The sequence below is a fragment of the Salvelinus namaycush genome, chromosome 10, assembly GCF_016432855.1.
Source record: "Salvelinus namaycush isolate Seneca chromosome 10, SaNama_1.0, whole genome shotgun sequence".
In the NCBI taxonomy this organism is placed as follows: Eukaryota; Metazoa; Chordata; class Actinopteri; order Salmoniformes; family Salmonidae; genus Salvelinus; species Salvelinus namaycush.
Genome location: NC_052316.1, coordinates 47,309,012 through 47,322,208, shown reverse-complemented (window position 1 = coordinate 47,322,208; position 13,197 = coordinate 47,309,012). Strand labels below are relative to the sequence as shown.

Here is a 13,197-nt window from a genome sequence, read left to right as displayed (position 1 = left end):
TTTGGATGTACTGGTAAAGTTACCAGGTTGTTAGCTAGCTAGCTAATGGGGTAACATGACTGATGTTTGGATGTACTGGTAAAGTTACCAGGTTGTTAGCATAGCTAGCTAATGGGGTAACATGGCTGATGTTTGGATGTACTGGTAAAGTTACCAGATTGTTAGCATAGCTAGCTAATGAGGTAACATGGCTGATGTTTGGATGTACTGGTAAAGTTACCAGGTTGCTAGCTAGCTAGCTAATGAGGTAACATGACTGATGTTTGGATGTACTGGTAAAGTTACCAGGTTGTTAGCATAGCTAGCTAATGAGGTAACATGGCTGATGTTTGGATGGTGTTAGCTAGCTAGTTAATGAGGTAACATGACTGATGTTTGGATGTACTGGTAAAGTTACCAGGTTGTTAGCATAGCTAGCTAATGAGGTAACATGACTGATGTTTGGATGTACTGGTAAAGTTACAAGGTTGTTAGCATAGCTAGCTAATGAGGTAACATGACTGATGTTTGGATGTACTGGTAAAGTTACCAGGTTGTTAGCATAGCTAGCTAATGAGGTAACATGACTGATGTTTGGATGTACTGGTAAGGTTACCAGGTTGTTAGCATAGCTAGCTAGTAAGGTAACATGACTGATGTTTGGATGTACTGGTAAAGTTACCAGGTTGTTAGCATAGCTAGCTAGTGAGGTAACATGACTGATGTTTGGATGTACTGGTAAAGTTACCAGGTTGTTAGCATAGCTAGCTAGTGAGGTAACATGACTGATGTTTGGATGTACTGGTAAAGTTACCAGGTTGTTAGCATAGCTAGCTAGTGAGGTAACATGACCGGAACAAGGTGTAAAACAAATGCAGCCCGCGACATGGTTTATGACAGGGGGAGAAAAAGATTGTGCCGGTAATATGTGTCAGATCTTTTGAACTGTTTGGATTAGAAACAAGCAGTTTGCGCTGTAGTAATGGTACAAGCATGACGCTAACGAGTCTGCGCTCGGGGGAAACAATGGTACAGAAACGCAGAAAGAAAACAAATATAGGATTTTTTTTTTTTTTGTTGCACAGTGCTCCCAAATTAAAACCCCCTGTGTAAATGAGAAAATAAACAATAGGATTTCCATTTAATCACTTGTATAAATGACAAGGTGTGTGTTTGTGCCCACAAGGTTTAGAATTCAAATTTGAAGTTTATTGACCATGTATAATATATTGAAACAATACCCACCAGAGCTTTCACCTTAAAAGGGATGGTGGGTTGATGATGTCACATCAAAAGGGATGGTGGGTTGATGATGTCACATCAAAAGGGATGGTGGGTTGATGATGTCACATCAAAAGGGATGGTGTGTTGATGATGTCACATCAAAAGGGATGGTGTGTTGATGATGTCAGATTAAAAGGGATGGTGGGTTGATGATGTCACATCAAAAGGGATGGTGGGTTGATGATGTCACATCAAAAGGGATGGTGTGTTGATGATGTCACATTAAAAGGGATGGTGGGTAGATGATGTCTTGTTACCTCCTCCAGGCATCCAGGGCTGACCATCCACCCTCTTCCTGCCACCATCAGTATCCAGCGTCCCCAGGGAGCCAGGGACACAGCCACACGCATCACCCTGCCCTCCCACCCTGCTATAGGGGGGCAGAAACCCCAGCCCCCCCACACCATGACACAGGTCAGAACCTGTGAAGATAAATATTTACCTTTGGCGCTATACTCCAGCATTTTGCATTTGCGATCAAATGTTTAGTATCAGGCAACAGTATAGAATGTCACCTTTTATTTGAGGGTATTTTCATATACATATCTGTTTTACTGTTTATAAATTAAAGCACTTTATATATCTAGTCGCCCGTTTGAAGAAGTACAGATGTAGGATCTTAATTGGATCTCCCTGTTGCAGGAAATGTTTAACAGTGTATTTGAGGTTTAAAAAAAGGCTTCTGAAGTTAGTAATTTCCACTTTGAAATTTCAGACTTGATTTCCCCTTTACGAAAAATGTATAATTGTCCTGTTGTAGCAAACTGGCTCAAATTAAGATCCTATATCTGTATTTGGACAAAATTCACTTATAGCGTATTAAAATAGTCAAACGTTTAGTATTTGGTCCCATATTTCTACCAGTCAATGACTACATCAAGCTTGTGACTCTGCACACTCGTTGGTTGCATTTGCAGCTTGTTCTGGTTGTGCTTTGTGTTTTGTTTTTGTTGTGCTTTCGGGTTATATTTTGCCCAATAGGAAGTGAATGGGGAATAATGACTGGAGTAATCTTTCTAAGTGAGTTGATAAGATGTTTCTAGACATTTCTAAATGAATCCTGATAATGCCATGTTTAACAAAAATCGGTAATGAATAATGAGTGAGGATGGCATGTTTACCAAAAATAGGGGAGATTAGCATTTGGGGGGGGGGGGTTATAATCTTTGTAGATGCATCCAATGGGTTTGTAGAGTCACAAGCTTGACGTAGTCATTGTATGCGAGGAATATGGGACCAAATAATACACTTTTGACTACTTAAATACACTATAAGTAAATTTTCTCCAAATACTTATGACATCTTCAAGTGGCGGGTATATATAAATCAAATCAAATTGTATTTGTCATATGCGCCGAATACAACAGGTACCGTGAAATGCTTACTTATAAGCCCTTAACCAACAATGCAGTATTATAGAGTTAAAATAGAGTTAAGAAAATATTTACGAAATAAACTCAAGTTAAAAATTGTACAATAACGAGGCTATATACAGAAGGTACCGGTACTGATTCAATGTGCGGGGGTACAGGTTAGTCGAGGTAATTTGTACATGTAGGTTGGGGTAAAGTGACTATGCATCAATAATAAACAGCACGTTGAAGCAGTGTAAAAACAAAGGGGAGGACAGGGGTCGATGTAAATAGTCTGTTTGGCCATTTGATTAATTGTTCAGCAGTCTTATGGCTTGGGGGGTAGAAGCTGTTAAGGAGCCTTTTGGACCTAGACTTGGAGCTCCGGTACCGCTTGCCGTGGGGTAGCAAAGAGAACAGTCTATGACTTGGGTGACTGGAGTTTTTGACAATTTTATGGCCTTTCCTCTAGTTTATAGGTCCTGGATGGCAGGAAGCTTGGTCCCAGTGATGTACTGGGCCGTTCACACTTCCATCTGTAGCGCCTTGCGTTCGGATGCAGAGCAGTTGCCGTACCAGGCGGTGATGCAACCAGTCAGGATGCTCTTTGTTGCAGCTGTAGAACTTTTTGAGGATCTGGGGACCCATGCCAAATATTTTCAGTCTCCTGAGGGGGAATGGGTGTTGTTGTGCCCCCTTCACAACTGTCTTGGTGTGTTTGGACCACGATAGTTTGTTGGTGATGTGGACAACAAGGAACTTGAAACTCTCGATGCGCTCCACTACAGCCCCAGACGATGAGAATGGGGGCCTGTTCGGGTCCTCCTTTTCCTGTAGTCCACGATCAGCTCTTTTGTCTTGATCACGTTGAGGGAGAGGTTGTTGTCCTGGCACCACACTGCCAGGTCTCTGACCTCCTCCCTATAGGCTGTCTCATCATTGTTGGTGATCAGGCCTACCACTGTTGTGTCGTCATCAAACGTAATGATGGTGTTGGAGTCGTGTTTGGCCACGCAATTATGGGTGAACAGGGAGTATAGAAGGGGACTAACTACACACCCCTGAGGGGCCCTGTGTTGAGTATCAGCATGGCAGATGTGTTGTTGCCTACCCTTTCCCGTCAGGAAGTCCAAGATCCAGTTGCATAGGGAGATGTTTAGTCCCAGGGTCCTTAGCTTAGTGATGATCTTTGTGGGCACTATGGTGTTGAACGCTGAGCTGTAGTTAATGAACAGCATACTCACATACAGTACCAGTCAAAAGTTTGGACACACCTACTCATTCCAGGGTTTTTCTTTATTTCTACTATGGGTGGTTACTACATGATTCCATATGTGTTATTTCATAGTTTTGATGTATTCACTATTATTCTACAATGTAGAAAACAGTAAAAAATTAAGAAAAACCCTTGAATGAGTACTTTTGACTGGTTGTGTGTGTGTGTGTGTGTGTGTGTGTTTTGTATTTTTATATATGTATACGTGTTTTCATTTCTAAACAGTAAAACAGGTATGTATGAAAATACCCTCAAATAAAAGGTGACGTTCTGTACGGTCACCTCATATGAAATATTTGATCTCAAATCCAAAATGGTGGAGTACTGTATATGGCCAAATGTACCTTTTTTTTTATATATTTTTTTTTTTGCTTCGCTGTCCAAATACATACGGAGGGGAGGGTAAAGATGTTCTACAGTTGTTCTCCTCAAGTCAGGTTTTCTGGTGACACTTTGACAGGAAAAATAGAAGAAAATACACTTCCTTGTGTTACAGAAATCCATCTTCTGTTCTGGGACTCCGGTGGCTGCAGCAACTGTGGCACCTATTCTAACCAACACTGTTCCAGGCACAACCACTACAGGTAACACCACCCACACAGATCCTATTCAATTACATTTTAGTGATGAGTTTTAATATGTTATTCTATGAGGTCACCGTTCGAGGACTCATATTTACAAAGAGTCAGAGAGTGCTTGATATAGGATCAGTTTATCCTGTTTAGATCATAATGAATACGACGAATAACATGGACGTTTTTAAAGACCAACAGCCCCTAAAAATCGACTTAATTTAGAAAACGGCCTATGTGGCATCAATATGAGTCAGAAACATTTATTCTACTGTCGAAATTGACTACAAAGTGGAAATAGGATGATTTTGGTCATGAAGTCAGTCTCGTCCAAAACAGTTTTTGTTTGGTTTGTTTGTCGTGACTGCTTCACAACGTAAATGTAAAGTTGGTTTGTTTCAATCCTGCCCACAGCATCAAGTAATGATCAATTCGGAGTGCACCTGCATGTGACCCGATCGTAATGCCCGTGATAAAGTTGGGTTCACTTTGGATATCCCTATGGGGCTAGTTAGGGACCATCGGTAAATTACAGTGTAAAGTTGGGTTCACTTTGGATATCCCTATGGGGCTAGTTAGGGACCATCGGTAAATTACAGTGTAAAGTTGGGTTCACTTTAGATATCCCTATGGGGCTAGTTAGGGACCATCGGTAAATTACAGTGTACAGGTTACTGCCAAAATAATGGAAAGACTTGAATAAATGATGGTTACAAAGTATATTGAAAGCAGGTGCTTACACACCTGTGTAGTTCCTGAGTTAATTAAGCAATGAACATTCCATCATGCTTAGGGGCATGTATAAAATGCTGGACAGGCCATTATTTTAGCTACCATGGTTATTCCCAAACCACATGAGTGGTCACTGAATGGTTTGATGAGCATGACAACTATGTAAACCAGGGGTGGGCAACTCCAGCTCGTAGTGGACCAATGCCCGATTTAAAGACACTTATGTCTGTGTTTCATTTTATTTTGTCAGGTACTTGTACAAGGTTTGACCAGGGTCTTTTTCTGGATCAAAATTGTGTTGTCACCGACCAAAAATTTTAGAGGCCCTCCTGTTAGCTGCAGTGACCAATATTTAGCTGTTTGAAAGCAAATTTCCTACAATTCTACACATTTGTCATAGTTCATGTTATCTGGGTGACTCAAACATTTTAAACGGTCACTCTACTCCAAAATACATTTTAAATAAAATAATGCAATTTCTACCTTCCCGAAATCAGCCCAACTTACATGGGCTATTGGTATAATTTGTTTAAATTATTTTAACGTATTGGACCATGCATATAGCCTATGCATGGTCCGTATTATAATATATGCTATTAGAAAATTAGCATTATCGCTAATGGCTATAAATAAATAGGCAAATCATTATCTAGATCCCAAATGTGATATTTTAACTAGTTTGCATCCTATTGATACATTTTATGTACCAAAAAACGTACATAAACACAGTAAATAGAATGTATAATGTATAACATGTTAGGGTAACTTGGGGTAAACCGCCACCCGGGGTATAACGCCCCCTGCCTGTACTTCTCACAGACACCCCTTCATGTCACCCCCCCCCCCCCAATACTTTCCCTGGTTGCCACTAATCTTGCTCAACTAAAAATGTAATCTGTCTCATCACAATTGATTTTGAGGTTGGGTGGCATTTTACCCCCAAGTTACCCTACAATCGACCCCATGTTACATTTAGCCCCACTCCCCTTTTGCACTCACTCCAAACTTGTTTAAATATGCTGCTGCTAAAAACTGGTACAGTTCACATATTTAGGAGTTGAGAAATGAGTAGGAATGGAAAGTTGGGATCCCTCTGAGGATTGGATGAGGCCATTAAAACGTCTGTTTTCCCCGCAATTGTCAGAATGCATGTTTCCCTCCCTAATGGCACTCGTAACTTGAATGCGCTTCGAGAGGAATATTGATCTGGCATAGGACACACAACAAGATGACTAGGTAAATAGATCAACTATTGTCTGGTTTAGTTTAATAACACCATTACATGACTAGGTAAATGTCTGGTTTAGTATATAACACCATCACATGACTAGGTAAATGTCTGGTTTAGTTTAATAACACCATCACATGACTAGGTAAATGTCTGGTTTAGTTTAATAACACCATTACATGGCTAGGTAAATGTCTGGTTTAGTATATAACACCATTACATGACTAGTTAAATGTCTGGTTTAGTTTAATAACACCATTACATGACTAGTTAAATGTCTGGTTTAGTTTAATAACACCATTACATGACTAGGTAAATGTCTGGTTTAGTTTAATAACACCATTACATGACTAGGTAAATGTCTGGTTTAGTTTAATAACACCATTACATGACTAGGTAGATGTCTGGTTTAGTTTAATAACACCATTACATGACTAGGTAAATGTCTGGTTTAGTTTAATAACACCATTACATGACTAGGTAAATGTCTGGTTTAGTTTAATAACACCATTACATGACTAGGTAAATGTCTGGTTTAGTATAATAACACCATTACATGACTAGGTAAATGTCTGGTTTAGTATATAACACCATTACATGACTAGGTAAATGTCTGGTTTAGTTTAATAACACCATTACATGACTAGGTAAATGTCTGGTTTAGTTTAATAACACCATTACATGACTAGGTAAATGTCTGGTTTAGTTTAATAACACCATTACATGACTAGGTAAATGTCTGGTTTAGTTTAATAACACCATTACATGACTAGGTAAATGTCTGGTTTAGTTTAATAACACCATTACATGACTAGTTAAATGTCTGGTTTAGTATATAACACCATTACATGACTAGGTAAATGTCTGGTTTAGTTTAATAACACCATTACATGACTAGGTAAATGTCTGGTTTAGTTTAATAACACCATTACATGACTAGGTAAATGTCTGGTTTAGTTTAATAACACCATTACATGACTAGGTAAATGTCTGGTTTAGTTTAATAACACCATTACATGACTAGGTAAATGTCTGGTTTAGTTTAATAACACCATTACATGACTAGTTAAATGTCTGGTTTAGTATATAACACCATTACATGACTAGGTAAATGTCTGGTTTAGTTTAATAACACCATTACATGACTAGGTAAATGTCTGGTTTAGTTTAATAACACCATTACATGACTAGGTAAATGTCTGGTTTAGTTTAATAACACCATTACATGACTAGTTAAATGTCTGGTTTAGTATATAACATCATTACATGACTAGGTAAATGTCTGGTTTAGTTTAATAACATCATTACATGACTAGTTAAATGTCTGGTTTAGTATATAACACCATTACATGACTAGGTAAATGTCTGGTTTAGTTTAATAACACCATTACATGACTAGTTAAATGTCTGGTTTAGTATATAACACCATTACATGACTAGGTAAATGTCTGGTTTAGTTTAATAACACCATTACATGGCTAGGTAAATGTCTGGTTTAGTTTAATAACACCATTACATGACTAGGTAAATGTCTGGTTTAGTTTAATAACACCATTACATGACTAGTTAAATGTCTGGTTTAGTTTAATAACACCATTACATGACTAGGTAAATGTCTGGTTTAGTTTAATAACACCATTACATGACTAGGTAAATGTCTGGTTTAGTATAATAGCACCATTATATGACTAGGTAAATGTCTGGTTTAGTATATAACACCATTACATGACTAGGTAAATGTCTGGTTTAGTATAATAACACCATTACATGACTAGGTAAATAGGTTGACTATTCTATAATGGGGTAGTGTGATTTATCTATTCATTACTCATTTTGTTTGCAGAGGAAAAGTTAATGTGGACTGTTCTAGCATCGTCAGATTTGTATTTATTTTATGTCCCATATTTTGGTGTCGTGGCGGCAATGATTTTGCCACGGCGCAGCACCACATGACTGCAGCGGAAACACTGCCTCAAACCAACTATAAATTCTATACACATTTTGAAAGCATTAAATGAGAACTAAAAGGTGTGCAAATGAAAATATTGTCTCATTTACATTGTGTAATTTATTATCTTTAATTATTTGTTACTTTTATTTATTTTTTTAAACATATTTTACCTACACTATTGGTTAGGGCTTGTAAGTAAGCATTTCACTGTAAGGTCTACACCTGTTGTATTCGGCGCATGTGACAAATAACATTTGATTTGATTTAATGATCCCTAATTAGCCCCGGAGATGGGCTATCCAAAGTTCAACCACTTTCGCCACGGTCGTACACTATTTGCCTAAATCATTTGGCTAACTCTTACCGTCTGCGAACACACGAGACCCGCATCAAACCACAGCCCGAAACCAACTCGCGTTTGATTGGGCCGCTAACATTTCTTAATGAATCAAATCTAAAAAATCAGGAAGTGCAGTCGCCCTTTAACGATTCCTCATTGAAACAAATGGTGTTCTCTGTCCCATGATCCTCTTTCAGGCACTGCGCCACACACCCAGGTGACCAGCGGTACTATCATCACCATGACGATGCCCTCCCACTCCTCCCACGCCACAGCACTGACCACCTCTACCATCCCAGTTGGTGAGTAACAGCATGTATAAGTAAGTAAAATGGCACCGGACAGATATGGCAGCTCTGCTTCTAGCTCCTAAGCAAACTTTGATTCAATACTCAGATGCATTGAAAGCTAGTGCACAAAATAATCAGACACATTCAAAGCCACTAGTGGGCTTTTTGCATTCATTATTTATTTTACATTTGGATGTCCCTTTAAAGAGTATTTCTATCTGTATTGTGTTGTATCAACAGCTGAAGTGTATTCTGTTGTATCAACAGCTAAAGTGGTACCTCAGCCCATAGCCCACACCTCCCCCCGTGTCCAGTCAGACTACCTTGGAGAAAGGACCAACCTGATCCAGCCTATAGCCCACACCTCTCCCCATGTCCAATCAGACTACCAGCCCATAGCCCACACCTCCCCCCGTGTCCAATCAGATTACCCTGTAGAAAGGACCAACTTGATCTCCATCTCTGGCAACCGCTCCTCTCCTAACCCTGTCACCATCGAGGCCAGGAGTGACAACAGGCCGGTGCACTTCCAGTACTTCCTGCCTACTTTTTCCTCTTCTCCGTACCCCCGGACACACACCTACACCCCCATCACCAGCTCCGTGTCCACCATCAGACAGTACCCAGGTGAATTCTTGGGTACAAAAAAAATGTATCTTTTGAATTGACTTGGGAATACGTTGCCCAATACACAAAGAGTAAGATTGTGATCATGAAAAAGGAAACTATGACATATATTTTATATCACTATCATGCACACGCACCCTCACACATAAGGATGGCTCAGAAAGACTGATACATGTTTGATAGTAGTAGTAGACACCCTCACACATAAGGATGGCTCTGTTGTAGAAAGACTGATACATGTTTGATAGTGTCTTGATGCTGTATTGTTTGTCCTTCATGTTCTAATACTTTAATGTTACCCCTTCCTTGCGTTTTTTGTAATAAATAATTATTAAAAATACATTTTAAAAATGACAAAATAATTATAATAATAATTAAATGAAATAAAATAAATAAATAAATAATAATAAAAAACATTAATAATTAACAAAAAATAATAATAATTAAAAAATAAAATAGTGAATACCTTAAGGATCAGTTGGCATCATGTCCCAGGTCTGCTTTGACTGACACCCTCCTCCTCTCCTCAGTGACGCCCCAGACCCCTAGCTCTACTCTGCCCAGCCAGCCTGCTGTGGCCGTGCCCACTACCCTTCACCTCAACCCCATGCAGCTGATGGCCGTCGACAGGATTGGTTTACAGTCTGCACAAATCAGCACCCAGGGAATCCAGCCTCAACCAATGGGAGCCCAGGGCATCCAGCCTGCACCAATGGGAGTGCAGGGGTTACATAGCTCTGGTCCAATCGGCACACAGGGGATTCAGCAGGCACCAATCGCAGGGCAGCAGCCTGAGGCCAAACCATCTGGTAATCTACAGTATACTAACGCTAAACATGGCCTCATGAAGCAGCATATCATACTTGAAATATTGAATATGACCCACAGGGACCTGAAAACACATAATATTGTACAAAAATATATGTTTGGATAAAAGCATCTGCTGAAGGTGATGTTATTGAATGATAATTGGTCAAATCTGATGATGAGTATATGGCTGTACATTTGAACCTGTGTTCTGTTCGGTGTCGGTTCTACAGGGATGGTATTGGCTGACGGCAGCCCGTTTGGCGCCACACAGCCCGTTGCTACCATGGTACAGACACACCCCCAGGGCGGAGTTGGAGGCGGAGCGCCCACCTTGGTCTCCTCCCCTCGACCCAGCATCCTCCGCAAGAAGCCAGCCAATGAGGGGTGAGTCAATCAGTCGGTCAATTAATCAATCAATCTGCCAGCCAATGAAGGGTGAGGTGAGCCTCTGAGCCCAGGGTCATGTTCATTAGGGAACTGTGTAATAAAAGAGTTTAGATAGGACTTCATTGTTGTCTTCTGTGTCAGGCCTGCTGAACACCACCTACTGAACCAGGGGGGTCGGCGGGGGGCGGGGATCAACGAGCCCCTGTCAGCTAACCTTTTTTTTTGCTCGTTTTTTTTAAGCCCATATATTTTGTTGTAATGTTCAAGTCACTCAAATATCACATGAATACACATTAGACATGGCAAAAATGAAAATAATTTGCTTTAAAACTGCAAAGTGTTCTCTGCACCTCATGACAAAATGTGTAGAACTGCAAGAAATAAGCTTTAAACTTGCAAAATGTTCTCTCCGCCAACAAGAGGAGGGGGGGGGGGTGAACAGTTGGTGTCATGAACAGAGCTTGTACCCATAGAAATGGATGTGGTGGGGGCTGGGATGTTCCCCAATGTTGGAAGGGGGAAACAGTTTGGAGAACCCCTGTTCAGAAACATAATCTCTCAAGCACAAGCCCCACGTGCTAGTGAGTAGCCAGCTCGTCTTTTTATATTTAAAGTCTAGCCAACTTGGATCAATTTGCTCGCTAACAAAATAGAAGAGTTGAATAATTATGAATACACTGTCCTCCTGTCTGTCTCTTTAACAACACAGCCTGGGCACTTTGTTTACATGTTGAAATCAACATGTCTGGAAAACATAATGATTATTTATCTGATTTAAAACAAGTTGCCTCAATGGGTTATATTAATGACTATTTGTATGCTAGTTGCAAATGTCTAAAACACAAGACTAGACAGCTAGCACGTAACAGTATGGGGCTGAAATGCTGGAGGAGCTTGGTGACCACAGCGCAGAATGAGGGAAGGAGACGCTCATAAAAACACAAGGAGAAAGAAAGAAAAAAAACTTGATTGTTGCGATTTGATTTGGAACATTGTGATAAAATATACATTCAAATGAATTCGATATCGCCCAGCCTAACATGTCCAAACTGCTTGTGTGTGTGTGTGTGTGTGTGTGTGTGTGTGTGTGTGTGTGTGTGTGTGTGTGTGTGTGTGTGTGTGTGTGTGTGTGTGTGTGTGTGTGTGTGTGTGTGTGTGTGTGTGTGTGTGTGTGTGTGTGTGTGTGTGTGTGTGTTTAGGTGTGTTGTCGGTAAGACTCTGATCCCGGCGGTGCCTGGTGAGGCTCACAGCGGCAGAGTGGAGGGAGGAGTGAGAGGAGCAGGACAACCAAGAGCTGCAGGGTGAGCCTTCAGAATAATCATTCATTCAAAGCCTGGGTCATGCATGTCCTGTAATGAATATAGGCTGCCTCCTAGAGGACGCCCGATTTTCCCAGATGGCATCCTACCTGGCTGCTTCGCGTAATGTATTGTTGTCTCTAACTTCTTGACCTTTGTGCTGTTGTCTGTGCCCAATAATGTCTGTACCATGTTTTGTTGCTACCATGCAGTGTCGTCTGCCTTGCTATGTTGTTGTCTTAGGTCTCTCTTTATGTAGTGTTGTCTCTCTTGTCGAGATGTGTGTTTTGTCCTATGTTATTTTTTTATTTTAATCCCAGGCCCCCGTCCCCTCAGGAGGCCTTTTTGTCTTTTGGTAGGCCGTCATTATAAATAAGAATGTGTTCTTAACTGACTTGCCTAGTTAAATAAAAGTTAAATAAAAAAATATTTCCTAGATGGCACCCTATTTCCTAGATGGCACCCTATTGCCATTTGGGACATATCCATATTAGTATGACTCTCATCTCTCTCTCTCAGAGTGAGTCTAACAAGTCTCTCTCGCTCTCTCCCTGTCAGAGTGAAGCCTAAAGCAGAGGTTCACATGACCATGGTGGCTCCTCCAGTCCTAGTCATGGCTGCAGTGGAGGCTCTACCCTCTCAGGGAGGAGCGGAGCGACAGACGGTCTCTTCCCCAGCCCAGCAGCATCTATCCCAGGCTATCCCCTCCAACCTGCTGGCCCCCCGTGGTCCTCCACCCCCCTCCCAGCCCAGCTCCACTGCCCACCTCTCTGCCCTGCCGGCTGCCATGGCCGTGACACCCACTGGCCCCGCCTCCATGGCCAATACTGTCGCCTCCCCCACCCAGCCCGCAGCCAGTAGCACGGCAGCATGCAGCGGAGGTTCCGCCCACACAGAGGTCAAAATCAAGCAGGAGGCGGAGTCTATGGAGATGTATCAACCAGGTAACGTGTATACGTTTCCATCTCAATTCCTCGTTCTGTAATACCTCACGTCCTTTCTCCTTTCCCGTAGTCCTTCCTCTCGAGACCTTGTTCTCCAAAACGTTTTTGAGAAAGAGGCGAAGAGAGA

The 13,197-nt window shown here is 41.0% G+C and overlaps 1 protein-coding gene across 7 annotated transcripts in view; it reads left to right on the top strand.

The window, feature by feature from the left end:
- Window positions 1-13,197, top strand: part of LOC120055113 (histone deacetylase complex subunit SAP130-like) — a 47,148-nt gene that overhangs the window by 11,773 nt on the left and 22,178 nt on the right. For all 7 annotated transcript variants that reach the window (XM_039003034.1, XM_039003031.1, XM_039003033.1 and 4 more), the window contains exons 9-16: window positions 1,530-1,677; window positions 4,388-4,475; window positions 8,912-9,016; window positions 9,272-9,631; window positions 10,162-10,440; window positions 10,672-10,825; window positions 12,028-12,129; window positions 12,685-13,070. In XM_039003034.1, the coding sequence (XP_038858962.1) occupies window positions 1,530-1,677; window positions 4,388-4,475; window positions 8,912-9,016; window positions 9,272-9,631; window positions 10,162-10,440; window positions 10,672-10,825; window positions 12,028-12,129; window positions 12,685-13,070 (1,622 nt within the window). The remainder of the gene's footprint in view (window positions 1-1,529; window positions 1,678-4,387; window positions 4,476-8,911; window positions 9,017-9,271; window positions 9,632-10,161; window positions 10,441-10,671; window positions 10,826-12,027; window positions 12,130-12,684; window positions 13,071-13,197) is intronic.